This window comes from Trematomus bernacchii, unplaced genomic scaffold (genome assembly GCF_902827165.1).
Source record: "Trematomus bernacchii unplaced genomic scaffold, fTreBer1.1, whole genome shotgun sequence".
Lineage (NCBI taxonomy): Eukaryota > Metazoa > Chordata > Actinopteri > Perciformes > Nototheniidae > Trematomus > Trematomus bernacchii.
In genome coordinates, this window is record NW_022987689.1 from 3927571 (window position 1) to 3952548 (window position 24978).

General features: G+C 38.7%; 4 protein-coding genes across 5 annotated transcripts; 3 read left to right on the plus strand and 1 right to left on the minus strand.

The window, feature by feature from the left end:
- The first annotated feature begins 47 nt into the window (after window positions 1-47).
- Window positions 48-7068, plus strand: snorc (secondary ossification center associated regulator of chondrocyte maturation). The gene is made up of 3 exons (XM_034138019.1): window positions 48-232; window positions 5896-6057; window positions 6138-7068. The coding sequence occupies exons 1-3, from the start codon at window positions 157-159 to the stop codon at window positions 6245-6247; spliced, it is 348 nt and encodes a 115-aa protein (XP_033993910.1). The 5' UTR covers window positions 48-156; the 3' UTR covers window positions 6248-7068.
- Window positions 7069-8588: 1520 nt separating this feature from the next.
- LOC117488546 (G-protein coupled receptor 55) lies at window positions 8589-13270 on the plus strand. 2 transcript variants are annotated; one of them, XM_034137532.1, is made up of 3 exons: window positions 8589-8858; window positions 9665-10412; window positions 11425-13270. In XM_034137532.1, exons 1-3 carry the CDS (start codon window positions 8794-8796, stop codon window positions 11629-11631), a joined length of 1020 nt encoding a protein of 339 aa, XP_033993423.1. In that variant the 5' UTR covers window positions 8589-8793; the 3' UTR covers window positions 11632-13270. The 2 variants fall into 2 exon arrangements, with proteins under 2 accessions (XP_033993423.1, XP_033993424.1); XM_034137533.1 differs by lacking the exon at window positions 8589-8858 and adding an exon at window positions 8924-8945.
- Window positions 13271-13782: 512 nt separating this feature from the next.
- Window positions 13783-19021, minus strand: itm2cb (integral membrane protein 2Cb). The gene is made up of 6 exons (XM_034137535.1): window positions 18735-19021; window positions 16642-16779; window positions 16321-16512; window positions 16101-16211; window positions 15858-16008; window positions 13783-14981 (listed from the first exon to the last, which is right to left on the minus strand). Exons 1-6 carry the CDS (start codon window positions 18819-18821, stop codon window positions 14890-14892), a joined length of 771 nt encoding a protein of 256 aa, XP_033993426.1. The 5' UTR covers window positions 18822-19021; the 3' UTR covers window positions 13783-14889.
- Window positions 19022-21121: 2100 nt separating this feature from the next.
- On the plus strand, window positions 21122-23087 carry hes6 (hes family bHLH transcription factor 6). Its single transcript, XM_034137536.1, has 4 exons — window positions 21122-21426; window positions 21525-21611; window positions 21751-21832; window positions 22170-23087. Exons 1-4 carry the CDS (start codon window positions 21352-21354, stop codon window positions 22595-22597), a joined length of 672 nt encoding a protein of 223 aa, XP_033993427.1. The 5' UTR covers window positions 21122-21351; the 3' UTR covers window positions 22598-23087.
- The last annotated feature ends 1891 nt before the right edge of the window (window positions 23088-24978 follow it).

Consider the following 24978-nt stretch of genomic DNA (forward strand, 5'->3'; position numbering starts at 1 on the left):
GTGCACCTAGTCCCACCCCTTCTCTCACCCCTCAGTAGCCTACCTCTCCCCCTGCTGCGCTCTCCTGTACTCTTCTCTTGCTCCTCTTCCAGGGTCAGCCACTCTTTTGAAGTTCGAGGAGTTCTGGAGACGCACATCTTGTCCCTCGCAGCCACCATGATTCACAGCAGCAGTATCCGCAGATTTCTCCTCCTGGTGCTCCTCGGCCTCTTGGTGGCCTTTGTACACACAGGTAAACCACTTTTTGAGTCTGATTGATATGTGTATTTTATCTTTGTGGTTGGCTGACAGGTTTGCAGCCTTACCTGTGTGTGCTACAACTAATTATGGTAAAAGAAGAAACAAGAAGACCTGAGTCTGATTTATTGAAAGAAAAGAAAAAACGAACAAATACCACAACATCACATTTTATCAAAAAAAAATCCAAAACATTTTAGTATAAGATTCGATATTCTTAACCTCTATCGTTGTTTAGGGTGACTCATGGGCTGGGTTTGCGCCCCTGTAGGTATCAAATCAAAGATGTGTGTGTACGTGTCATTTTTGCCCTCTTTTTCCACAAACACACGTTCACAGGCCTGGATGTGTGTGTGCAGCCCGATGTAAATGATGCAGTTGTTGAGACTCTTTGAGACTCTGAGCTGTGAAAGCTGCTCTTTGACAAACAGGATGATTCAGATGCTTTCATGATCCCTGATGTTCATACAAACTAAAATACCTGCCGCCCTCTGACTCCAGATATGAGGTTGAAGTGGTTCTATGTAATATCCGCTCGAGGTAGTGAAACGTCAACATATGTGGAATGTATTTCATGTATGTAGAGATATTTGGGAGATAGTAGTAAGCAGATTCAATGTGTTCATCTCTTAACATTTATTCACATCGACTGGTTTTCTGCACAAGTGCTATTTAAAGAACACGTTCATATTTAAAGGAACATTTCCAATTTTCTAAATACATATTATTCCTGTGAGTCAACAAAATAATGACTACTAAATCCAAACACTAGTGATAAAACTAAAATATGTGATGTCACATTTGAGGATAGGGTCTAGATATTTTCCATATAAAATGGATTAGGAAATATGTTATAGATGACACAGAGCACCCAGGGGAATGTTCTGAGTTAATGGGGATTTTATTTCACAACTAAGAACAGTATCAATAAAAAAAGTTATCAGAAACAACAATTAAAAAATGTATCGTTGATGGAGCAGATCCAGACTGACATCACAAGTTTTATATTACTTCTCCCTGGCTTTGAGATAGAATAGCTAACATTCAGAAAAATAGATTTGACTCTACCCGCCCATGCAGAACCCGTGTTTCCCTTTAAGATTTGAGAGATCAGCCCTGTCACTGGTCTTTCACTTTCACTTACTGTATTTTTTTGTTCCTTTTTGCAACATCTCTCAAATATACTTGAAAAAAAGCGTACACTGTAGCAGGGCTCTCAGGCCCAAAGGTCACAGTAAAGGTTGAGAGGGCAAAGTCGAGCATGTCCACCCTGTCCTGTGAAAAAAAACATTACTGTCCCCTTTTACTGTCCCCTTGTGCCAAAAAGAAAGGCTTTGTGCCAAACACAATGTCAGCGTTTGAGGTGCCATGACCTGCCTTCACCTTTCTAAAAATATCTTGCATTCTCTGTTGGCTTTGTACAATTTAATGTGAAATTGTGTTTTTAATGTCTCACACTCTTTAAACACAGCCAAGCGAAATGTTTTTAAGGAGGACTGTGTTCTGCTTCACATGGAGTCTACACTCTGCAGCTGCTTCTTATCTGTCTGTTGTTGAAATGTAGAGTAGGCCTATGTGATGATTTCAACTAGAGCCAGCAATCTTGACCACATCGACAACCAATCCAGTGACTAAACCAGAATAACATCTGAGCATTGTACTATAATACAGAGAAGGGTTCATCACTAGTTTTGTAACCTAATTCTTCCTTATTTCACACATATTTTACAACGGAAAATCCCCTAAAAGTAAAAAAAAAGGTGAAGCAAGGACACATAAATCCATCGATGTCATGTTTGAGTTGCGTCATCCACGGTTTAAGTTGCTTGGCCAGGTTGTCTTTCACACACACCCGTCTGCGCGTTTTGTCATCTCTCCGGCTGGTGTGAAATCCTGACTGAAAAGGTCTACCAACAAATGGCCTTCTGTGTTTTCAGTGTCTGAAATCAACCTCCCTTACAGTCTGCCAGGCTTTTATGAGTCTGGACTTGCGTATAGAGGGTTCTTAGAGTCATCTTTAAAAGGTGTGACTCGAAAAGTGTGCAATGATTCCTAAGCAAAGGTAATCCTTACCGTATCCTGGGGGCTACCTGTGTAGTGGTGATCAACACAGTCTCACGGCATTTCGTGTTATAGTCACAAAATTAATCTATTGATTCGTGTTCACCAACACGATTTTGCCATTTTTTTCGTGTCACACAGAACGATTTTAAAAGCAATGTAAATAATAACAAATTAGAAGGAAAAAGACATTTAAAAAAATACAGATTTCAGTATTCTGACACAGAACGATTTTAGAAGCAATGTATTTATATTGGTAGTATGTTTCGTGCCTGCACCAAATAATAACAAATTAGAAGGAAAAAAAGATGACATAAAATACAGATTTCAGTATTCTGAGGTTCTGAGCCATTTATTTTCCTCACTGACGGCAAAAAAACTCAGACATTATACAATTTCAAATAAAAGGGATAGGGTTAGGGTTAGGGTAAGATATTGAGTAAGAACATGTTTTTATGAACCACACAGCTTCTGGTCTTCCAAGACCCGACCGGACAAAAAGACGTGTTGCAGGCACGAAACATACTACCAATAGAAATACATTGCTTTTAAAATCGTTCTGTGTGACACGAAAAAAAGGGGAAAATCGTGTTGGTGAACACGAATCAATAGATTAAATTAATTTCGTGACTAATAACACGAAATGCCGTGAGACTGGGTTGTGGTGATACATGAAAAAGTAACGAAAACGAAAAGCTAAATTGTGATATAATAAAAAAATATGTAAACTTACAGACAATTAAAATGCAAATCAGATTACACACTTTGTGGGAAACTAATCTTTAGTAAATATACAATTACTAAGCTGCCATACCTGTGTAAAAAATTAAGCAATGTGTTGCAGTAGAACAAAATAGTAGCTAAGCTAGCAAGAAAATAGTTACCTAAAAGTAACCGATACCCATTTTTCTAAAGGTACGGGATACAAATTTAGCAAAATAACTAATTTATCAATTGTAAGCTAGAAATAATGGGAAAAACAGTTAGCTAAAAACAATGAATTAACAGTTAGCAACTGTTGGCTGAAAGTGGTGGAAAATAGTTAGCTAAAAAGTAATGAATGAAGAAAACAGTTAGCTATAGATAAACAGTTAGCAACAGTTATCTAGAAGTGAGGGATAAACAGTTAGCAACAGTTAGCTAGAAATGAGGGATACACAGCTAGCAACAGTTAGCTAGAAGTGAGGGATAAACAGTTAGTAACAGTTAGCTAGAAGTGAGGGGTACACAGCTAGCAACAGTTAGCTAGAAGTGAGGGATAAACAGTTAGCAACAGGTAGCTAGAAGTGAAGAATACACAATTAGCAACAGGTAGCTTAAGTAAATGGATAAGGAGTAGGCCTACATTAAAAAAAGAAGAAGAATTAGTTAAACTTATTTATAATAAAATATAAACGTATTAGTAGCCTATTAAACCCATAGTGACACACAACTTGATGGATGATGAAAATGATGATGAAGGGGTAATTGATGATGAAGGTAGCTCAGCTGTGGGGTACATCAGCCAAAAACGTTTCCACTGACCGAGTAGCTAGTTGTCAGCTGACAAGAATTATGTTTTTTTTTCTTGAGGCCTCAGTTATATTAATTGCTTTAAACAGAAATTGCAAGCTTGAGTGAACTCCTTCGTGTGGAAACAAACAGCAACGGAAAACATCATGTTATTATTTTTGCCTTCCTATTAAATCAAGCTTTTCAGAGGGCACAGCCTTTTACACACAGGGGCTATTTAATAAACAAGTTTGTTTGACATCCAGTACCCAGCCGGTGCCGGTTTGGGCCTGGCCGGTTGTTACTGGTTGCAGCCCGCCGCCCTCCATGGCCGCACAAGCTGCCTTTTGTGCCCTCGGCTGAAGGCCTCATTGATGGCTGAGCTGGCCAGAGGCCCGGGCCTCCAAACCTCCAGCCAGCAACAGGACAGGAAGCTGCACACGACTCAGTCAACACAGCAGCATCAAAATACTCACATCAGAAGAGCATATCAGAATTATACCGCAGCTAACATGCTTATGTTTTAAACTTAAGAGATGTTATCATATGGACGTGAAATAAGATACTAAGACTCTCCTTTGACAATGGCAGAGGAAAAAGAAGAAGAACGATGTGAAGCAGGGTCAAGTTTACCAAGGGCGTCAGAGGCTACAAAGTAAATATGTTGTGTTGAATAAACTGAGTGTAAATATGTTTGGATTATGGTTTTGTTTATGTGTAGAGTTGAGGATAGGTTAAGAGAATCAGTGAGTGGGTGGGCTTGTGTGGGTTTTTTGTGGGGAGGTGAAGATGACATTTTCCCCTGTTCCTCTGGATTTCAAAAGAAAAGCTATACAGCTGTCAGTTACCATAAAGATGTCTACGACAATCGTTATTTTGGTGGTTTGTCAGCACTAAGTCGTGTTAGGAAACAGAAATGTGGCCCAGAAAGCAACCTTGTTTCTTTGGCTACTGCAGAGGTGTGAAAAGTCTCAGGGTAACTTCATGCTCAGATGGGAGGAATGTCAGAGGACAATTTGGGATGGAAAGAGAAGAGAGGATAATTGACACAGAAAGTTGTACACAAGCTGAGCCTCATGCACAAACAACAACGGCCTCTCCTGCTAAAGCAAAACATATCTACTACTCCGTTTAGATCATTACGGTTTAAGGATTTGTTTAGACAATAGACAAACTTTGTTGAAACCTTGAAATATTTTAAAAGGCAACCGTAGCTTAAACGGTCAAAATGTTCATCCTCTACAAAGACATCCTTATGCGTAAGCCACAGCCGTTAGCCCAGTGAGACAGAGAGAGGCTGTTGGGGTGATTACAGACGGGGCCATGTGTGCAGCCCTGCATCCCAGAGGCCTCCACATCCAGAAAATAGTCAAATAGAGTCATTAGCAAAGCTGTTTGCGTCGTCAGTGAAATTACTACCGCTAGAAAACATACAGTAAAATGATCTGCACACGGATTAAGTGACTGCTTGTAGATCAGCCATGCTTAAGATATGGTTGAGATATTGTTTGAATGGGGTATTATCAACAGTACATGGCAGTTAGCACTCCCTGAGTTTGGAAAAACAGACAGTAGTACCAGCATGGTTGCAAAGCATTGCACTGCTGTGAATAGGGACGTCATCAAAATATATTTTAGCCCATTGAAAAAATTGTCAGTTTACGTGAACGCTATATTTAAAATATTTTCACTGCTTTACATTGCTGTGAAAGTTTTTTCAAATGGTGAGATCAGCAATATCTGGTCAAAGCCACCAGACTCCTTCAACAAAAAAGATAATTTTAACTCAAAGAACAAAGGAGATGCTGGTAAACTGCTGCTTCAATTAGTTAGTTTTAGTTAGACAATCAATTCCCATTTTTGTGATGTAAAAATACTATTAGCAAAAGCATGGGAGCTTAAATACAATCTGCTGCTATCCCCGTCTACAGAAGTACACAAGCTCCCATGCCTTCTCTCTGTTTTTCCAAATTATGGTCATGATGGCCCCCATATACTGTTGGTACTGACCATGGATAATGACGTCATTAAATGCTATTTTAAAGAATCTAAACATCCCTTTTAAAACAAGCACAAGTGGAATTTAGTTTTCCTTTTGGTCTGCAGACACAGTTGCAGACTTATCAATCAGAGACACCCAGGACACCACGTCAGGAGAACCACCCAGTGACGTGACCACCAAAGATCCTAACCATGACACGACGGAGCAGTCCTTCACCCTCGACTACGAGGACAACACACACTCTCCGGACCTGCTCGATGAACAATGTAAAATCATCACTTTATACACCAAATTTCTTTCAATTATATGTAAACAAATGATTAAAACCATGTGTTTGTGTGTGCAGGGGTGCTGGGGCCAGGGGCCATCACAGCCATTGTTATAGCCGTCTTCTTAGGAGCTTCTGTCCTCCTCGCCCTCATCGTCATCACACTCAGAAAGTTCACCACCTCCTAGAGTGAAATATCCCCATCTTGTGTGCATGTGTTTATGTGTGTTTGTATGTTCTCTTTTCCCTCTCATCTCAGTCTCTCAACCCTTTTTTTGCAGATATGAGTTGTGTCTTTTGCTTCCCTGTAGATGCTATAAATTGTGGCAGGTCCCGTGACTGACTTACAGATGTCTTTCTATAAACACACTTTAAATGTTCCTCAACATGTCCACTTTTACTGCAGGTATAATGTTAGAAACTGGCTGGCTCTTCCAGTGGAAATCATAGCATGTCCATGTCATTCACTTTGTTTTTCCTCTTGATCTTGCATGCTCTAAAGGGGCTTTAATGTTGTGGGCTGTCTATTTGTACATTGAGTGTGTGTGTGCTTTCGTCAGTGTCTGTGTTGTACTTTTTTCCTTCAAAAATAAAGATACACATGAGGTTTGTTTAGTCTTAAACAATAATTATGCCAAAATCATGTCTTAAAAATGTCCCTTGGTGTCACCCTTATACAAGTTTGTATTGCACCATTTACAAACATTTGTAGAGTCCAAATAAGAAAACATTTAAGAAAGGCTTCTTCGGTGAATGTAAACAGGGTAGTTTGGTTGTTGGTGTGTGCCTGCAGTTAGAATGTGGATGAATTTGTGTTTGCACTCATGTGAGTGTTTGTAGGTTTTGTTTTTGTCATGATTTCAATTGCAGGGGTTTGGAAATTATTTTAGAAACCTTTTTATTTACGCCTAAGAGTCCTCAGCCATACAAATGGATAATGCAATGGTAATATCACTGCCAAATCATTTTGTGATATTTAAGTTAAATAAATAAATCAGATGCCAAACGTCCTTGACTATTGTGTTTGTTTGTTTTTTACACATAACCTCTAAATCAACACATTGAACTGTATAATATTTAGGTTTTTCCGCATTGAGAGTTCTTTGAAACAGGGTTTGATCTGCCTGTGCTAGTGATAAAAAATAAATGGATAAAAAATAAACACACAATCTTTTCACAAAAGATGACAAAGTGCCTGTGCAGCATTGTTTTTGTATTTGACATGCTCATAATCTCTTTATAGTTTACTTACAGAAGCCCCAGGCCTCAGTTCAGTCACTCACAACAGTAGGTGGCAGTATAGCTGCCAGCTTCATTTGCATTTACAGAAAAAAGGGTTTTGGCTTTCCAAAAAACGAAAGCTACTTCAAACTTACGTGTCCACTGTCTCTCTGATCTATTCCACTTCAAAAGCATTTATCTGTTAACTGCGTTTAAAGTTCAAACAGTCTTCCAAAAACATCATAATTAAAATGTTTTACCTCTAAATACAAGAGGAAACAACAATCTTCTGACACCTTGCATACACACCTCCACACTTGAAACCAGGAAACCCTCAAACATAATCACAAATCTGCTTCTGCAGAGACCTGAAACATTGAACACTATCAGTATTGGTATAAGACTGTGAGAACCAGCCTTTTCTACAGAAGAATACCAATACTGATCACAGTACCAGAATAGAAATCAAAGTATTCGAGTCATCTCTGTTGGGACTACTGCTAGATGTATACTTTGATGCAGAGATGGCAAACCATGTATAAAAAACAAACTAGTTTTTGACCTATAATCTATAAACTCAATGTATTCAAGGCAAGGCAAGGCACGTTTATTTATATAGCACCTTTCAACACAAGTCAATTCGAAGTGCTTTACAAAATGAAAGACATTAAGAAACATATTATAAAATGGCCTTTAAAAACACTCATTTAAAAGCAAAGATAATAAAACATGAATAACAAAAGGTACATGAATAAAAGTAACAGTAATCAAGAATATAAAGTCTACTGCACCAGGCCATCTCTTCATACGCGTTTCAACATTAAGAGACTGTGTGCATCACCATCCCAACACTAAGCTGAGTAACAAGTCACAAGATGCAGTGAACAACCACATCCAATATGACTTCATATTTGTACAGCGATGTGAATTCCAGTCAGAGGAAATACAATACCACAATCCCGACAGGTGGTAGACAGACATTATAGACACGTGATGTTATTTTTCATAATCTTTTAATACATTTTAGGGCATAACAATCAGCCTTGTCATTTGCAAATAATACATTTAGATACATTTGATATCATGTTTTAGGTTTGTGTTCTTTTTTACGTGTGCCTTTTTAGTCTTTCAGCTGATATCCAGTCACACCAGTAGATTTACAACTTTGGTCCAGGTTAATATTCATATTGAACCTTTCACAGTCATGATCCCAATAGGAGGAATCCTCTGACTTTTAAACTGGCTTCTACATTTAAATGTATTCAATACTTTTTGTTCATAAACAATGTTTGACATTCCCTTAAGCCTCAGCTGCACTTTGGTTTAGTGCTATTTAGCAAATGTCAGTATTCTAACATGTTGTATCTTTAAAAAGCATATAGAAGTGTGATTGCTGGACAGCTTCACCCCTGTCTTGATTCTAAGCAGGCTATAATGCACATCTAAACACACATTTTGCGTGGCATGCCTCAGGAAGTGGTGATGAAACAACAAAGGTAGAGAAAGCAGAAGTATGTCTAGCACAGAACAGACTGTCAGACTGACACTGAACATTACACCCAGACTGGCATCCGTGAGGTAAGAAAACATCAAGATTGAACTGTACAAGATAATAAGAAAGTGTTAGGTTGGTGTTGGAGTTAAATGTTGATAACAAAAACAAAGGTTTGTTGCACTATTAAAACAATATTTAAATTACAAGCCAGACCTAATTGTAAAACATTCAGAATTAGAAGGAATCAGTTGGAATAAGTATAAAGTAATCGAAAAATATTTGAGACTATTCATTTGTTTGGAACGTAATTTATCGAATATAATGTCACTTGTAATCATCCGTGACTTTAACTATACGGTAGCTTGGTGGAATTTTTTATTTTCCCTTGAGATACATGGCCGCAGAAATATGTTTTTGTTTCTTCTCTGGGAAACCATTTCTTACTTATCAGAGTAGTAATAATCTGGGTTTTTGTCCTCTGTCTGGAGTGATGGCTGCAGAGTAACTCTAAAATCACTTAACCTTCAAATGCTTAGAATAATGTTTATTAGTGTTTGACTACATACAGCTGCACTGAAAATATTTAACATCCATCAAGATCAAGCTATATAAATTAAAGTTTCATTTAAATTAAATATTATTCACCATTATAATTCAATTTATCCCTGACCTAATTCTAATTCTAGCTTACATTGCAAATATAGTGCATGTGATTGAAACTACTGTGTCTTTGGCTGTTATCTAGAAAGATAGATACAAAAACAACAGCTTCTGAAACTGAGAGGTTTCACAAGGCTTGGTGCAGTGGCACATCTATAAGTTTATGTGTGGGCACAATGACGGAAAAACAGATTCACTTTGAAATCAAATCAAACCATTTCCTCTGCAGCGGCAGCAGCAATAGCATGACAAGCAACTGCTCGTTCCAGGGGGTGGAAGACCTGATGAGATATCTGGAGCTGACCATCTACATTCCCATCTTCCTCGTTGGTCTGTTTCTCAACGTTGCAGCGCTTTTAGTGTTCTGCGTCTTCTTGCGGAAATGGACCGAGTCAACTATCCACATGACCAGCTTGGCTCTGATGGACCTGCTCCTCCTCTTCCCCCTTCCCTTCAAAATGCACGCCATCAACCACCTCTGGCGCGCTGACCTTCAACCTCTCTGCTCGGTTTTGGAAAGCCTGTATTTTGTTGGGATTTACGGCAGCATCTACACCATCATGTGTATAGCTGTGGACCGTTGGGTGGCTATCTGTCACCCTTACAAGGCCAAAGTATTGCGCTCACCCAAATTGGCTCTGGGGACTAGCGTGGGGGTCTGGGTGCTGGTGCTGGCAGCCCTCTCCCCCACCGTCTATCGCTTCAGGGAGGCCGGGCAGACGTCGGACTTCCACTGCTTCCACAGCTTTTCAACGAAAGGATGGAGCCCTCTGGTGATCATCTGCCTGCAGGTGTTTGGGTTCCTGTTGCCTGCCCTGGTGGTGGTTTACTGCTCGGTTAAGACCATCTGGGTGCTTCAGAAGTCGGGCAAGCACAGCCCCCAGAGCCGGGCCTGTGTGAAGATCATCTACAGCAGTCTAAGTGCCTTCCTGCTGCCCTTCACCCCCAGCCACCTCGGCATCCTACTGCAGTTCCTGGTAAGAGAAACTAGGAGCTGTATAAACTGAACTCAAAAGTGAAGCAGCTTTAAGAAGATAATAGATAAAAGTGAAAACAATCTCACCTCAAGTAGCTGTTCACGAACTCTCTATAAAAACACGTAATCTTCATCAGCAGATGGAGATTTTTTTTCTTATGCCACATAAGGACTTATTGTCTATGCTGGCGCAACAACTGAAAGAACACAAACTAAATTAATGACGCAAGATGACTTTGTGTGTCATTGTAGTCAGAGATCGCGTTTCCTCCTTTGTTTTTATAATGATCAGGATTTAAAAAATACTGCATTTTTTTTGTAAGTTTGCCTGGTCTGGTTAAAGATATAACAAACCAGTGGGCCTACGGTTATATTATTTGATCATTTTTAACACATATCATACGTAACTTTTTTTAATTTTAGTGTCAAACATGGCATCTGTGGCCATTTCACATCATCAAAAAAGACTAAATAAAGTCTGTATAAAGTCAAAAAATATCCTTGAGTAGAGACAAACCAATCACTGGCGTTGACCCGGCAGTCTGATGAAGAGATCATCTTCAAACAGACTGATAAGAAAATGTTACACCTCTAGTGTTTTTTAAAGATTCGATCATGTATTATACTTTATATTTTAAAGGCCCTTCTATGGACACGCATTAGAAAAACTGTATTTGACGTTATCAAATTAAAATTATGCTGAAACTATTATTTATTTTATTTATTTGTATTATCATACATTTTACCCCCTTGTCTCTATTAACCTGATAATATGTTATATTTTGCTGCATGTACCTTTACATTTCTTAACAAATAATCTGAGGGGAATTTCTTGTTGTTTGTTTTTAACTTGTGATGTGTCATTTTGTAAAGCACTTTGAGCTGCATGTTGTATGAAATGTGCTATATAAATAAAGCTGTATTATTATTATTATTAAAGCACAAATTCAATGAAGTCAGGATGGTTAACCAATATTTTTTTTTCTTTTTTGTGACACTTCCCATGATTCCAGGTACACCAAGGAATAATTCAAGACTGCGGCAACAAGACAAGGATCAGCCTGTTTTTACAGACAGCCATGTGTCTGTCCAACGTCACCTGCTGCCTGGACGCTCTATGCTACTACTTCATCGCTCATGAGGTGAGGAGCACCAAACACAGCTTCAGGAGATCAATGATCAATCAAAGAAGAGCCACCGTCAGCACTTCAGAGTTCTGACAGCAATTTAATTTAAATGTGAATATTAGTTGTCAGAGGACGGCTGGTGGTGAATAGGAAACCTGGCTTCATGAGTGATAGCCAAAAACAGGGGAGTGAAACTGAAAGAGAGCATGTATTGTTTTTAGTAGCTAAGTGTGTCATGCACGAGTAACAGGTCAAAATGCAATCTCAATTAGTGCTTGAGAGTAAGGGGGAAACGATGGGATGATACATTAGTTGGTCCAATGACAGGAAGCACAAAGACGCCCGTATAGCCTCAGAGAGCTCTGTGGGCGGCAAAAATATCCCCTTTCTTCTCAAATGATTTATTGGCGGGCTTGTCATCCATCCTGCACACTTAGAAACTGATGTGTGGTCTGATGGAAATATAAAGCTGTCAAACAGGGCACCAGCTGCTCACCGCACAGCTCTGCAGTCTATGAAGTCAAAAGGCGCTCTACTGCAGATACACCAATTTGGTTTAATGGTCAAAACAGTCAGTAAATGTGTTACTTCTTCAAACACATAACTAATTATAATAACAATCATCATGAGGCTTTATTTATCCCTCATATATGAAATGCGGAACAACCTAAAAGTCAACTTTATAATAAGGTCAATAATTAAAAAGGAAGATAGTGAATAAAAAAATGACTTACATATTGATTTCAAATATTCCCTTACCTGGTAAATGAATAAATCAACACAGCAACCAGTAGAGATCTGAAAACACACAAATGAAATTAATTATTATCAATTTTTTAAATATATTTTTTTATTATATTTTTATAAACTCAAACATTTTTGTTTACTATTTTAATAATTGTTTTTTTCTTAGTTTGGTCCCGTGAACATTGTGAATTTCATGAAAAATGACTTATAATCAAGTACCAAAATCTAACAGTGATTGATGAGACATCAAATATAGCATCACAATATTCACCCCATACATTGTGGATATTCTTACGTGGTTATTTTATTTTAAATGTATCCATCCTGTACATTATTATATAAATAATGCCTGATGCTTATTGACAATGAAGTGTTCTGCTTGAATGATTTTAAAATGTATCTGTACAGTGATTATACTTAACATATTTTCAATAACTGATCCGAATGAGGAAGTAAATTGAAAGGTCTGGTTGAACGTTTTGGGAAATCAAACTGACTGACAGGGTGAGTAATCAACTTCCTCGCAACAAATGCTATTACAAATAACAAATGTAATTTTATTTTGAGTTCTTTGTTGGAATTTTTTTACAATGTAGCTTTAAATGTGCAATATAATTGACATTGTTAAAAGTCCTGTGTGTACTAAGACTTTCAATAAGATTGTTTGATATTAATATGTTTAGTAGAGGATATTTGGTTTATGTAAATGTTGTCAAAGCTAAACTCAAATGTAAAGTTGCACATGCATTACCTGCCGTACGCTCTGTCTTATTTTGCTCATGTTATTGACTATAACCAGTCGGCCATGATTGTATTTACTTGCATTACTTGTGTCTCTATACTTTCATTTTGCACAAGCGTACTGTGTTAAGTTTCAATGTTATTTGTTTGAGCTCAGTAAAAATAAGTTGTTTTAATTTCAGTTTTCCTTTGGAGTTTTCTTTTGAAAGTGAAATTGTTTTTTCATAAAGCTCTTAAGATTTTTCATCAGTTTTTTTCTGTTTTCTGTGCAAATGGTCTACAAACTAGAGTCGGCTAACATAAAACAAAGATGATGTAAACATTTTACAGTAATACTTATCAGAACAAAGCCCTAAACATTGAAAAAGTTGATTTCTAGTATACGACACATGGACCACTAAAAAGAATCAGAGAAAATAAATGCTTTCTCATCAAAGTGACTGTTTTTGAAACCAAAGCTTCCTCTTTTAAAGAGAACTTAAGCGACCCACGGGAGTTTCATCTCGTGATGTGTGTGTCACATCATAACAACGACGCTGCAGCTATGTTGTATAGGAAAATCACAACCCATTATGTGTGCAGCTTTCTCAGATTAATGATGTGGAAGACACTTCACCCCAAATTGCTCCTGTGGGGATCGTCCACAGTATTGAGTATGTAAGTCGCTTTGGATAAAAGCGTCTAACAAGTGACATGTAATGTAATGTAATGTGGAAGATGTGTTAAACTTGAAATGAAAAAACTCGAAAGTCAAAATAAGTTTGATCATTTATTTTAAAGCAGCAAGATATCAGAAGTTATATTGACTGTACAATAAAGTAAGGTCATCTAGGACGATGAAATATGAACACAAATCACAGGTTTCTCTCAAAGGAGACTTTTCTGCTCCAGGTTGTACATTAAATAGACACCCCAAATCTTTTTATATCGGGACAAATTAACATTGTAGAGATTTGTTGTCACGATAGGAGTGTTTGGGGACTGGCAAAGCTAAAGACAACAGGCAAAATCCAAGTAAAGAGGAAGAGCGAGACAACATGAGTTAAGCCTTTGATATCATCTATTCTACAGTAAGTGATCTAACTAAAAAGCATTCTTCTTAAATATTTCTTATATCCTTAACACTAAGCATAGTGCAGACTTTGGTTCCTTCTGTCCTTCTAAAGCACTGCTACTGAATACAGTCTAGAGCCATTATATCCAAGGAGTAGGAAAGTGCGATACCAAAGGAAATGACAAGACAAACCATAAAGAAATAATTCACAAAACAAGTCGATTTTAGATAAAAATCTATGCATGTAACAATAGGTAATCCAGATGAAAATCAATTTACAGTTTATATTGCTTAGGAACAATTACCCTTATATACACACCATTCATTAATGATACGAACAAGCAAAGAAACGTCTTAACTACATGAGGTATATGCCATTTTCTGACATTCAAAACAAAAAAATAACAAATTAACATGAGTGCACTGTGTGAGCGCTTTCAAGCATCTTGACGGACGCCTAAAGTGCAATAGGTTAGAAAAAATAACAATAAGGACAAAACTAAATTTAAATTAAATAAAGTTTGCGGATGCAAGTGTAACTAACTGACACACTAACAGTGACATTGACAACAGATATATCCAAACACATTCATAACTTCATTCAAATAAACTGGCTGAATAAAAAAAGACATTTCACATGAACATGGAAGAGCATTTCCAACTTGAGACAAAAAGATTAAAAATATAACTCAAAGTAAAATTGTTGGACAAACACTTGCTCTTAAAGTGCAGTTAAAATCCTAAATAATTTAAGAGGTATGGTTTGAAATTGGCTTCAGAGTTGGGTGGCTGTGATTTCCGCTTCAGATTTAGAACCTGTCGCAGATGACGGTCTCAACCACAAAAGTGTTCTCGAAGTGACGGATGCGATGGCAGGTCTTTGTCTCGCGCCTGTCAATACCTGGAAGAGAAAAGAAGACACATTTAGAAAATCTGTTCAGTAGCAGAGGCTTGCTGGGTTTCCTATTTGTTCATTTTGAATAAACAGCGGTAATCCCCACATAAATATCCATATATGTACTCAGGGGAAGTTTAATGCATCACACCAATCAAAGGCGCCAACGACAGGAGATCAGAGAAGCGCATCACTACCTCCTCCGTAGTGTGTGGATGTGTCTACTGCACTAGCAGTGACTCACACAGCAGGAAGTTCCCAGGCTGGGCCCACACACACACACACTGACTATCAGGCTGCCAGGCTAGAGGAGGGTATTACACAGCAGACCCAATATCTGCGTGTTCACTAGGAAGCCCTTATTTGGCTCTGGTTACATTTTATTATATGCATGGTCACATGACTCAACTTCTCACAAACGGTGTGAAGTAGACTGATGATTGGCGGAAGTGATCCATTAACCACTATTTAGCATATCATATTGCCTGTTGAGCTGCAATGATTAATTGACTAAACAAATTCTGGATTAAAAGAGAATGTTGGTTATCTAATAAAAGATTTATGAAAGCGTCTTTGAGTTTCCTGAAAAGCGCTATACAAGTCTCATGTATTATTATTATTATTATTATTATTATTATTATGAATAGAATATTTAAGGTATTTTTCCAAGGAAGAAAAATGGGTTTTAGCCTCTCGATTTTATGCTATATCAAACTGAATATCTATGATGTCTATGATCACCTTTGACTTTGAAGAACAGGGATGGACATTTTCCACAATTTTCTGAAATTTTATAGGTCAATTGTGAATAATCTGAATAATCGTTAGTTTCAGTATTAACTGCTGAGTAGATTGGAAATGGAATTGGATGAGTGCACTTACGTCTGTGTGGGTTGCGGCGTCGGAGGCGGTAGGTTTCTTTGCCGTAGCAGAGTCTGTGGATGAAGGGGCCAAGCTGCCTCATGTTCCTCACCCTCCCTGTAACCATCATCTCCTCCTGGATGATGTATGTCTGAGGAAGGTATGTTCCTCTCTGTTTCAAAGAAAAACAAATGATTAATCTCTAGCAATGCTTTTACAACAGCTTCACCAGAGACAAGAGGTGAGGATGTAGTGGGCGCTCACCTTGACGTTGACCAGCAGCTCCCACAGGTTTCGTGGAGGCATCACTAAAGTTGTGTTCAGCTCGGTGATATAGCATTTGTCCAAAGCAATGTCATGATAAGCTGTGAGGCCCTGAAATCAATAGAACAAAAAGGTTACAATCCGAACGATAATGAATGAATAATGAGATACTTGAACAGGAAAATATAATGAGAGCAAACTAATGGATGCTTCAACCTACCCTGTGAAAGTCGTGGATGATATCGGCGGGGTCACTGCCTCCGAAGTGTGGCACAGGTACACTGATCTGCTCGTAGTTGTCGTCAAGATAGATGCCAACATTCTCCTCGATCTCTTGGCGGCCCCTCGTAGGAGCGAACACAGAGTCTTCGTAGACAACCCGGCAGTGGAACAGGCTGTCTTCTGGGATCTGCTAATGGGGCGCAACAGAGCTGAGTTAGAATCTGACAGTTACTTTACGTTTTTGTATTTTTGTTCATTAAACTTCTGTGCCACGGCGTTCAGGATATGAGGTAAGAAAGGGGAGGTAGAATGAACTGACCTGAGGTATAAAGTAGTAGCGATACACGTAGATAGAAGCCAGCATCAGTCCTGACATGAACACCACCAGGCCAAAGGTGAGGCAGCAGAGGCCAGTTGGAAAAGTCTTCCTCGGCCCAACGGGAAGTATAAGCTTCTCCTGTAAAAAGGAAAGAAAGGAGGTTGATTAGGAGGGCATGATATTTTAAAAAAAATGACACAAAGTATTGAAGTAACACAACATGTTTCACCAAAATATGTACAAAAGGATGCAACTGACATGTGGGGCTTTGCATTTGCATTGCAGTAATGGTGCAGCCAAGAAAAACATATATTTTATTAAAGCTACTATGTATGTTTGGACTATGGATGGAGTATCAGCGGAAGTGATGTCCCCCTCACACTGCCATGCTGTTCTGTACAAAGTCAAGTAAATTCTGACAGGAGGTGGTTGCTAAGTCGTCAGTGAGGAGAGGAGATCTGATAGACGTAGGACGGACATGAATGAGACATGCCAGATGCCCACCCACAGTCTCTCAGTCTCCACTGCTCTCCCTACTACTGTTGCTATGGAGAGCGGAAGCAGGGAGAACAGATTGCACAAGGCTCTGACGAAGATGCTCGCACGTGGCCGTCTGGAATTATTATTGGATGCCTACTTCCACGCTCCATATTTGTTAGTTCCCTAGCACCCACAGTGGGAGTCAAAGCGAGAAGACTTGCATTGAGGAGTCCCTCAGCAGAGGCGGACATATTAATAGATCTACACACATTGGCTCTGACGCCTAGCACACTGTCGCAGCCAATCAGAATCCACACAGCCTTTTAGATCATGTCTTATTCTTCTGTTGACGTAACAAACAGGTGAAAAAATGTGTTCGTAGAAGGGAAATTGGAATTCAGTGTTAGTACAGTGTGTACCGGGGGGGGGGGGCTAAGACAGCCAGATTGAATCCAATTTGAGAAAGATATTTTTATCATGATGAACTCCTGGGAGGTAGTCCAGAAAGGAGTCTATGAAAAGCTGGACTTATTTTGCAGATCATAAATATATAATTTAGGTTTAACATAAGGAAAAATTCCATATTCCCATCATGTGCACAATAAACTACTCTATTTATCTATCTATGTATCATTTTTAAAGATGTTTCATTCTGTTCACAAATAATGGTTACCTAAGCCCCATGTATGGAAACTAAGGACTTTCAGGGTGCATGTTCAGCTCCCTTCAAATTGACTCAAATCTATTGATTAACTCATCAAGATCCTTAATACCAGAATAGCCAAAAGGAAAACAACGAATTCTAACTCCTGACATTTAATGTTGAGAAGTCAATCATGAGCAATGTTTATTTCCAACACACATGATCTTTGGTTAGCATTCTCTATCACAGGTTAATGTCCTCTTAGGCGCAACCTGCTGGATTTACGTGGTAAAACACCTTGTGACGTCACTGACTGGTGCAGTGACCGCATCTAACAGCCCTGTTGTTTTCTTATTTCGACAAAAACCGGAGAAAACTGAGGCTGTGTGCAGTCCTGCTGCCTTTACTGAGTAATGAGAAGGCATTTATTTTGCATACTATTATTCACTTTCATTATTTACCCCTGCACGTATGAAACGTTTTGAGTAATGGTGTAATTTCCGCTGAAGGCACAATTACAGGACGGCCATCTGCAAACAAGATGACGTAATGTCAACATCCCCAGGCAGGGATGACCTGCCATTACAGGTTACTAACCCTGTGCCTGTGATGTAGGCCTAAAATGTTTTATATTCTGTCAGAAATATTTCCTATGCACCGTGTAGAGCAATATAATAAACTGCAGTACGTGTCGTGATGTTAAACTATTCGGTTGCATTCAAAACAAAACATCACTGCAATGTAATCACGTCAGCACAAAATGGCTTTTGTTTATATACGCATGTTTGCACTAAAGGATCATACCAGAATAAAAGCAAATCCCATAGAGTGACATGATGATGCATGAACAGACAATAATAATAAAGCTAATAACATACAGGTCAACGTTAAATTAGCACTAATGAAGTACTGGAAGACAAGAAAAATACCACAACACGAAACAATAGAAAAACAAAGTGTGCAAACTCACGTGAGCCTGAGGTATAATGATCTTGTCTCCATCGATCCCTTTGTCGGGCTTCTGCGCCGAAACCGTCTGGAAAGTGATCTTCACCATGTTTGTTTGTTAAAGAGTGTGTGTTCTTTATCTAGTGAGCTGATGATAGTGCGCTGGTTTCCTCCACCGAGCTGGGAAGATTATATAGCGGCAGACCAGTTTCGCCCCCGGGGCTCAGTGACCTCAGAAGAGCGTCTTCTCTGACGAACAAGCACTGTGTGGGTCTGAAGGAAAGCCGCCTCGCCGCTGTCACAATAAGAGTCCATGTCCGGTACCAATGTCCACATTTAACTCGGAATGCGCTGTTTAAGGTCTGTTTAGCAGGACAAATAAATACAATTAAACGCGTAAAGCTGTTTAGCATTAAAACAAACAATTGTATCGTTCGTATATTAATATAAGATGACAAAGTGCTCTTATTCTGAAGGCAAGTGCCCAATATGGTAGTGCTTTCCGTATTTTATTTAAAGCTGCATCTCCTGTTCTGTTCTCAACACTTCCATCCGGAAATGTAGGAATGTATCAAACTCTCAGCCAGCTATAAACAATTCAGTTCGCCCTAGGTCACTATAACTGATAATTATGATAATAATAAATGAGCATCAGCAAAGCATTTAATGCATATAGCATTTTACCATAAATTACAATGCAGGAACAATATGTGCCTTGACTTGAGTATTTCATTTATATTTTAATAGATATGTATATTTTATAGTACATTATTATATACTTTAAGTAATGTAAAGCAACATGATGAGCATTATGAGCATAAGTATAACCCTTTACCTTTAGTGTAGAATTAGTGTATTAGTGCTTTACATACAAGTTAAAACATATATTTAAAAAACTCTAAGCCTAAGTGAAATGTAATGAACACAACTTTGCAATGTCATAGTTAATCATATCATCAGATGTTAATATTGTTTTCTGCAACTTAAACCCTACACCCAGCAGCCAGGCTCAGCATTGTTGGATCTTTTAAGCTATGATAGTGGATCACGGCAGACCAAACGACATGTACTACTAACTAGAGACATCCACACGGCTATTGTGACTATATGTGGATACCCATGACACAGTGTCGATATGACTCACTGCATACATGAGTTTTAAATAGATGATACGACATAATAAGCTATACTTTGAAGGCTCTACCTACTAATTATACCAGGACATAAACATGTCACTAAATCATCCAAATACAAGGATTCTGTTTTTTTCAGCCAGCACTGTTTTAGGCTTTTGTTCATTTGCAGAGACTCAAGGCTCTTTACACTCTTTACACATATCTATGTACTTGACAAATGGCTCATATCATCCAATTCACATTAGTTGTTTCTTTAGGGAATGGAGCACTTGCCCAGTCCCCATAGGTGAACTGATGGCTCACAATCAAGCATTAAATAGGCTAAGCTGACTAATGATGCAATGTGAGAATGAGCAGATATATGGCCTATATATATTTAAAGGGGGTGCTTTGAATGTTGGTTTTAAAAGGTTAAGTGCCAGTAGATAAGTGCTACAAATAAATGCAGGTACCAAAAAAGATAATTTATTTGTATTCAAAGACATATGACACAAAAACATATATTGTACATGCCCTAACCTTTCTTTTTTTGGGTAAATTACGAAGTGTTGGGTTTTCTTAAAAGGAGTGTGAAATTCTGAAATAACCTACATATGAAGGACTGACTATATTATTGTTTTTTCTTTGATTGATAGCAGTCGTTTTCATGCATTCAAGATACATGCTCTATTATTTCCATAATTTAATTTGTTGTTTCTTATTTGTTTCAGCTGTGGATATAGATGTAAAGCTTTTTGTACTCCCTCTCTGGTTGAATTCATATATTTTAAATCTGTATGCAGATTTCAAAGGTGGAAGAAGTACTCATAACTTGTACTTAAGTAAAAGCAGGAATACCACAGTCTAGGAATACCACGAGTAAAAGTCCTGAATTTGAAATGTTACTCAAGTAAAAGTAGAAAAGTCTTAGCATCAAAATAAACGTAATGATCCGAAAGTAATCATTATGCAGCTTAGGCAATTTTCTAATAATATACATATGCTTTGATTAGGATTATTGATGCATTAAAATGTTTATCAAAGATGGTAAACGTGGAGCTAATTGTAATTACTTTGTATATACTGCAGGATAGCTTGTGGATTTACTCCAGGTGTAACTCAATTATTTATTTAAGTGTTTATTATATTTCACATCATTAATCACAAACTGCTAAATAACTTGAGTAAATGTTCGTAGTTACTTTTTACACCACTGGTAGATTTAGACTAATATCGGGGACAAAAGCCAACATGACTACTGGTGATTGGCGGACATGAGCATTGCGCGCTCTTGATGTGTCTTGCTCTCCTAGGCAGTTCCCCCATTCATATGTAAATGAGCCGTCATATATACCTAGCACAAGCCCCCACGGAGCAGCATTTAGGAGCCCAGTCCCTCTGCAAGCTTTGTTGGCTGCTGGGATCGCCCGGCCATCTGTCCCGTTAACGAGCTGTAACGGCTCTCTGGATTACTCACCGACCTCCAGAGGGTTTCTGGCAGCGCCTGGGTTAAACTTTAACAACATGGCCCCCAACCGTAACAACACAAACGACACGGACCGAGGTGATAACTGCACTGGAATCAAATCGGAAAGAAAGGTAAGAGCCGGAGTGAAGATTTGATAACAATATCTGTCTTAACTTGGCTGGTAACTGACAAAGTACGTTAACTCCATTGTCTGTACTGTTTTTGGCAGATGAGGAAACCTCTGGTGGAGAAGAAAAGGAGGGCTCGCATCAATGAAAGTTTACAAGAACTCAGAGTCCTCATGGCGGATTCAGACGTAAGAAACTATGCATATATTTTCAGGCCTGTTATTTGTGTGACGCTAGTGTTTTTCGTCATACAAGTGTGACTTGGTTTAGCTAGCTTGGGTAGCCAGCGCTTGTAACTTACGTTTTGTTTTGTGTCACTCGTTGCAGTTACAATCAAAGATGGAGAATGCCGAAGTGCTGGAGATGACAGTGAAACGGGTGGAGAGCGTCCTCCAAAACCAGGCCCAAGGTAAACATTGTTCAATTTTATGTGTAGGCCCATTTAGGAGTAAAGTACGCCATTAAGCAACAGTTCGTGATATATATTACTTAACAAAAAAGTATTACGTTAAATTAGCATATTGCAGTCACGTCCTACCCTTGGAGAACAAACTAATTCTTGCAAATCGGATCCACGAATTAATTTATAACGTTTAGCGCATTAATATTTTTTGATTAACTGTGATGCGGCCACAGGTGCGCATCTTCAACCGCTGCTCAGCCAATCACAACAGAGAGTTTTGTTTGTTGGCGGTTTGTTTGGCTAACTTCCTGGCTCACGGTTGTTTTGTCTCATCTTTCCGTAGAAGTGGACGCCGTGAACCGGGAGGCTTGTGAGCGGTTCGCCGCAGGCTACATCCAGTGTATGCACGACGTGCACACTTTTGTGTCCAGCTGCCCAGGGATTGATCCAACAGTAGCCGCAGAGCTGTTGAACCACCTCCTGGAGAGCATGCCCCTGAACGACGAGGACCGCCTCCGCGTGATGCTGCCGGACACGATGTCAGAGAGTCCCGGCAGTAACAGCAGCACTTGGTCCCTGTCTGAGAGCATGTACTCGGCCCTGGTGTCCCCGGCCCCCTCGACCACCTCCTCTGATGACCTCTGCTCCGACCTGGATGAGACCACAGACTCGGAGCAGAGTCATGTTTCTTCAGAGGAGGAGGCTGACAGCCAGGATGTGTTGAGCTTGCCTGTCATTTGTTACTCCAAGTCAATGTGGAGGCCATGGTAGATCAGTAAAAAAGGAATAGCATGTTTTGCAACACTAGATGGTTTTTTGGTAGGATGTTTTGTGTGGTAGAACTCAGTAAAACCCTGCTGAGATGACAACTTTGAAACTTGTTGAGAGGCATCTAAGAAGCTCTTCATTATTGCGGGATTACAATTAAACTAAATTGTATTTAACGAATAAAGTATGTAATTAAGTCTGTTTTGCAGAGGTCAGAGACTTGTAGGGTCTTCATTTGGAAGTGTATTGGCCTTGTTGGGCCTGCCTTCAGTGAAGGGGTAAATGCATATGTAAATATTTACATGTTGAATATGAATCGGCTGTATAGAAGATGGCTTTCCCACTAAAAATGCTTTGTTAGTTGTGTGTAAATTATTTTGTATTTAGCGTGTCTTTTTAACTTTGTATTTATAAATGTCCAATGACTTTTAGTAGGCTACCTCATCTGATTGCCTAAGTTTCAACTTTTCAATAAATATCTTTTTGACAACTTCCTCTTTTGTGTTGCTTCTTCTAGAAAAATGCCACGTTTTACACTCGAGGATCCCACAATCCACCCACCCACGGCTGTTTGCAAGATATTGGTTATTACTCTGCAATTGTGTGCCATGTGTGCATGTGCACTCCTCTTTCTCTCTTTCCTGCTCTCTCTCTGATCCCTCAGCACATCGTAGGCATTTGTGAGGTGTGAAATGAGTAATCGGCTCACTCCTTATATAGGCCTAGTTGAGGAGTTGACAAATGGGTTTTATAACTTCTCTGTCTTCAGCTTTTTTGATGTTACAGTTTTAAAATAACATTGTAACAAATAACTTGCTCAATCATGGAAATAGTCTGTACTTTAAAGGCCACTGACATTATCAGCTTACCATGAAATATGCATGCACTATATATGGTGCTTTCATAAAGGGAATACAACTGTGATCCACTGCCAAATAAATCAGTATACTTGTAAAGATACAATAACTGATATATATACATATTAATACTTTGCATGCCACCCCGTACTAAGAGCCCTTTGCCTATTCACACACACTTGTGTCTGCACCCTCAGATGTGACCTCTGTGTTCCTGAGAGTCACAGACACTGTTCTCCCTCCGCTCTGTCAGCTGCTACTACAAATGAATACGAATAGATTGGAACTCTTAATCCATTTCTAGTCAGATGGTGTTCCTGTGATGTCCAAGTGTCAGTTCTTACACTTCCTGACCCATACTGAGAGGGATCTTTGGTGAAATGACAAGAAACAGATTAATACAGAGAGTGTTGAGGGATTAAAGTAGAGCATTTTTCCTACTTAGCATTACATATATCCAGTATTGTAAAGTGAATACTCAAGTGCTGTATCGCCAGTACATTTACCTGACACAGTTATCAGTTACTTTGCAGATTGTTAAAACAAAACAAAAAAAAGTAGTTGTAATATATTACATTGCAAAAGTATAAATTAGGTTGAATAAGCTCTACCATGACCAGCTGCAATACATGAGCAGTGGCAGGATGCAGAGGTGAGAGAATCACTCAGATTTTATACTGAGTAAAAGTAGAAGTACCAGAGTGTAGGAATACAAAAAAGTCCTTGATTCATAATGTTACTCAAGTAAAAGTACACAAGTATTGGCATCAAAATATACTTTACCAACAGTAAAACTCATTCTGCAGATTGGTCCATTTCACAATAATATATATTATATGTTTTGATGCATTAAAGTGTTATCAAAGCTGGTAAAGGTGCAGCTAGTTTGAATGGCTTTGTATACGGCAGGGGAGCTTGTGAATTTACTCCAGGTTTAACTAAAGTCTTATTTAAGTGTTGATTATATTTAACATCATTAATCCAAATCTGTAAAGTAACTATGGAATTAAATAAATGTAGTACAGTACAAGTACATCATTTACCTCTGAATTGTAGTGGGGTATAGGCCTAGAAGTAGCCTACAAAGTAGCATAACATGGAAATAATCAAGTAAAGTACAAGTATCTCAAAATTGTACTTGAGTAAAAACTACTTAGTTACTTCACACCACTGGTAGAATGTCACTATTTAATCAAAAACTAGATCACTCTTGTAAAAGAGTAGCCTATACTTTGCAATTTTACTTCAACATATTTCAGAGGTTATAGCCTACTGCATTTATTTGTTAAACTAGTTAAAAGTTACTTTGGCAATCAAGACTTTTGTATCATGAATAAATTATAATCTAAACGCATAATAATGGGATATTATTACTTCTTAAACAACATCTGAAAGATCTGCAGATTTGTCACAAGCTGACAGGATGACGAGCTTGGTGCCATCGGGACCAAACCGGATTTGCGGATCTCCAGAGGTGCAAATGACCGCTGCAGGAGGGCAGCTTGTTAATTCAGTTCAGGTGTGAAC

What these genes read in the sequence shown, in the direction of transcription:
- itm2cb (XM_034137535.1), bottom strand. Translation starts at nt 18,821, where the DNA reads ATGGTGAAGATCACTTTCCAGACGGTTTCGGCGCAGAAGCCCGACAAA. An exon ending in TCATCCACGACTTTCACAGG is followed by an intron (nt 16,212 to 16,320) that starts GTAGGTTGAAGC and finishes TATTGATTTCAG; the next exon opens with GGCCTCACAGCTTATCATGA. An exon ending in ACGCCGCAACCCACACAGAC is followed by an intron (nt 14,982 to 15,857) that starts GTAAGTGCACTC and finishes TTTCTCTTCCAG; the next exon opens with GTATTGACAGGCGCGAGACA.
- snorc (XM_034138019.1), top strand. Translation starts at nt 157, where the DNA reads ATGATTCACAGCAGCAGTATCCGCAGATTTCTCCTCCTGGTGCTCCTC. An exon ending in GGTGGCCTTTGTACACACAG is followed by an intron (nt 233 to 5,895) that starts GTAAACCACTTT and finishes TTTGGTCTGCAG; the next exon opens with ACACAGTTGCAGACTTATCA. An exon ending in GGACCTGCTCGATGAACAAT is followed by an intron (nt 6,058 to 6,137) that starts GTAAAATCATCA and finishes TTGTGTGTGCAG; the next exon opens with GGGTGCTGGGGCCAGGGGCC.
- hes6 (XM_034137536.1), top strand. Translation starts at nt 21,352, where the DNA reads ATGGCCCCCAACCGTAACAACACAAACGACACGGACCGAGGTGATAAC. An exon ending in GAATCAAATCGGAAAGAAAG is followed by an intron (nt 21,427 to 21,524) that starts GTAAGAGCCGGA and finishes TGTTTTTGGCAG; the next exon opens with ATGAGGAAACCTCTGGTGGA. An exon ending in CCTCCAAAACCAGGCCCAAG is followed by an intron (nt 21,833 to 22,169) that starts GTAAACATTGTT and finishes ATCTTTCCGTAG; the next exon opens with AAGTGGACGCCGTGAACCGG.
- LOC117488546 (XM_034137532.1), top strand. Translation starts at nt 8,794, where the DNA reads ATGTCTAGCACAGAACAGACTGTCAGACTGACACTGAACATTACACCC. An exon ending in CCCAGACTGGCATCCGTGAG is followed by an intron (nt 8,859 to 9,664) that starts GTAAGAAAACAT and finishes TTTCCTCTGCAG; the next exon opens with CGGCAGCAGCAATAGCATGA. An exon ending in GCATCCTACTGCAGTTCCTG is followed by an intron (nt 10,413 to 11,424) that starts GTAAGAGAAACT and finishes CCATGATTCCAG; the next exon opens with GTACACCAAGGAATAATTCA.